The sequence below is a fragment of the Cucumis sativus genome, chromosome 4, assembly GCF_000004075.3.
Source record: "Cucumis sativus cultivar 9930 chromosome 4, Cucumber_9930_V3, whole genome shotgun sequence".
Classification (NCBI taxonomy): Eukaryota; Viridiplantae; Streptophyta; class Magnoliopsida; order Cucurbitales; family Cucurbitaceae; genus Cucumis; species Cucumis sativus.
Genome location: NC_026658.2, coordinates 14,611,981 through 14,614,199, shown reverse-complemented (window position 1 = coordinate 14,614,199; position 2,219 = coordinate 14,611,981). Strand labels below are relative to the sequence as shown.

Here is a 2,219-nt window from a genome sequence, read left to right as displayed (position 1 = left end):
TGGAGCATGCAGTAGACTTCCAAAAAGAAAAAGCACACCTCCATTTTCATTGTTTATTATTTTTATAAAAAAAAGAAAGAAAAGGTTATGATTTGTGGGTGTTAAGATGGATTAGCTTTAAGGATAAAACTGTCATTTCAGTTCCATTAATTTTGTGGATTTCATTGACTTCATTTCTTAAATTGCTCTGTTCTTTTCTTTCTGCTTCTTTTCTCTCTGTATCGAATCTGAATTAAAATTTGACTTTTATTCCAAAGATTATCCTCTTCATTGCAATTTTGAAAGCAATATTATTTTATATTTCTTTTTGTTCTTTCCAGTTGATCTTTATATCAAAGTTGACACTAATTTACACTTTTAATTGGTTTTCTCATTCTAATTTGGATTTGGGTAATTGGATATCTCACTGTGCTGTAGCTTAATTAATTGACAGGGAATAGACGTTTCCCTGGGCCTCCTGCCTAGTCTGTGGGTCTGTGGTGTCACTGCAGTACGAAATTAGTCTCATCAAGGCCTTTTCTATCATCTCTTTTGCCTTGCCAATCAGAAAATGGTCACAAGAAATGGCAAGTCCTCTTTCCCTCTAAATGCTTATAGATTGTTGTGCATATACCTGTCTGTTCTCTAATGATTTGAATTCAATGTTTTTCATTCATGAACCTCCTCTTCTGCAGCCACCTCCTTTGACCTGACGTTTCTTAGTATATCAAATCAACCACCACAGTCTCAGCCAGTGATGGCTCAACAGGACGATGGATGGCCTTTGGGATTAAGAATGCTAAATGCTAGAGTTGGATTGCTGGAAAATCGGGACTTTCCTGGATCAATTTCCTTCAACACTTTACCTACTGGATCTCCCATCTCCTTCACTGACTCTTCGGTTCTTGACTCTGAGGTAATGTTTCACTTTTTTTTTTTTGCCTCAATTCTTTTTTTAGTACATCTGGGGATAGGATCGGACCTTCAACCACGAGGGAGCAAAGTGGTGTCAATTATCTTTTGCTTTTTCCCTTCAAATTCTGTGCTTCAATTCCCCTTTGTTTCTGATTGGATTACAGTCAAGCGGGTCATTCTTCCATTCTAAAAGCATCACTCTGGGTAGCCTAATCGGTGGTTCTACTTCTAACATCATGGAACTCACAAGAAGACCGTCAAGAGAAGGTAGCACAGAAGCCAGCCTAGGAGTTGACAGAAAGATCAATAACTACTTCAAGTTGAAGTCCAAGCCATGGCTGTTTTCCCTGTGCTGCAAACTGAGCACCGATGCCGTGATCGCCACTAGAACTCACTCGCTGGCTCACTTTCTAGAATTGGAGAGGAAACGAACTGCCACCGTAGCTGCCGCCCACCCTCGGCCAATTGTCGGAAGATCCAGCAATATTTTAACCAGTTGAAACACTGTTTTCATTAGTCAATGGCAAAGAGCAAATAGGAAGAGGCCAAGGAGAGTGGTTAATCGGTGGGGAAAATGGGAATGGGGTTCTTTGATGTTGTTTTCATCCTCTGCCTTCAGACAAAATTATTAGGCTGCCATTCATAATACCGTTAAATGTGCCAGTAGTGAGATGCTTTTCTGGGTCTTCATCAACTGTTTTGAGATCTGACTCTGATCTCTTAAATCAGGTACTCAACAACCCCTTACTTTAAAATTGTTTGTTACATCTCTTGTTTTTGCATATTAATTACTCGTTTGAGTTTTACTTTCTTGCCTCTGTTCATTTCAATTTGAAAACGGAAAGTAATTTCAATGAAACGAAACTTATGTTGATATTTCTAATGTTTCTTTCCGAAATTTGTTTAACCTTGACATTGTTTGATAAATTAGGAAGAGGGGGAGGGAGTAAATATTTGACATACCTGTGATAGACGTTTATCTAGTCAAATGTGTAGCTGTTAAAGTTATTGTTATGATTAACTTCAATTCAATTGGTTAAGATATTATGTACTCGATTAAAATATAGAAGTTTAAATCTCATCCTAATATGTTTAAATAATAATAATAAAAAAAGAGTATCATTTGATTTATTGGATACACTTGTGTCTTTGATTTATTGATATGATCAACTTGATTATAACTTCATTTGTTATGATATTATATTTTTGATTTAAATATTAGAAATTGTCCAAACAATGAAAGAAAGAAAAAGCGTTTCTTTAAATTGCATTTGTGATTTTTTTGAATACTCGTTGTTATTATGACCTTTTTTTATATTATAATT

At 35.8% G+C, this 2,219-nt stretch overlaps 1 protein-coding gene across 1 annotated transcript; it reads left to right on the top strand.

Annotated features, from left to right (window-relative positions):
• The first annotated feature begins 389 nt into the window (after positions 1 to 389).
• Positions 390 to 2,159, top strand: LOC101214483 (hypothetical protein). The gene is made up of 3 exons (XM_004142023.3): positions 390 to 566; positions 675 to 895; positions 1,059 to 2,159. Exons 1-3 carry the CDS (start codon positions 551 to 553, stop codon positions 1,392 to 1,394), a joined length of 573 nt encoding a protein of 190 aa, XP_004142071.2. The 5' UTR covers positions 390 to 550; the 3' UTR covers positions 1,395 to 2,159.
• Positions 2,160 to 2,219: the final 60 nt, after the last annotated feature.

Coding starts and splice junctions, on each gene's coding strand:
- LOC101214483 (XM_004142023.3), top strand. Junction 896..1,058: donor CTTCGGTTCTTGACTCTGAG/GTAATGTTTCAC, acceptor ATTGGATTACAG/TCAAGCGGGTCATTCTTCCA.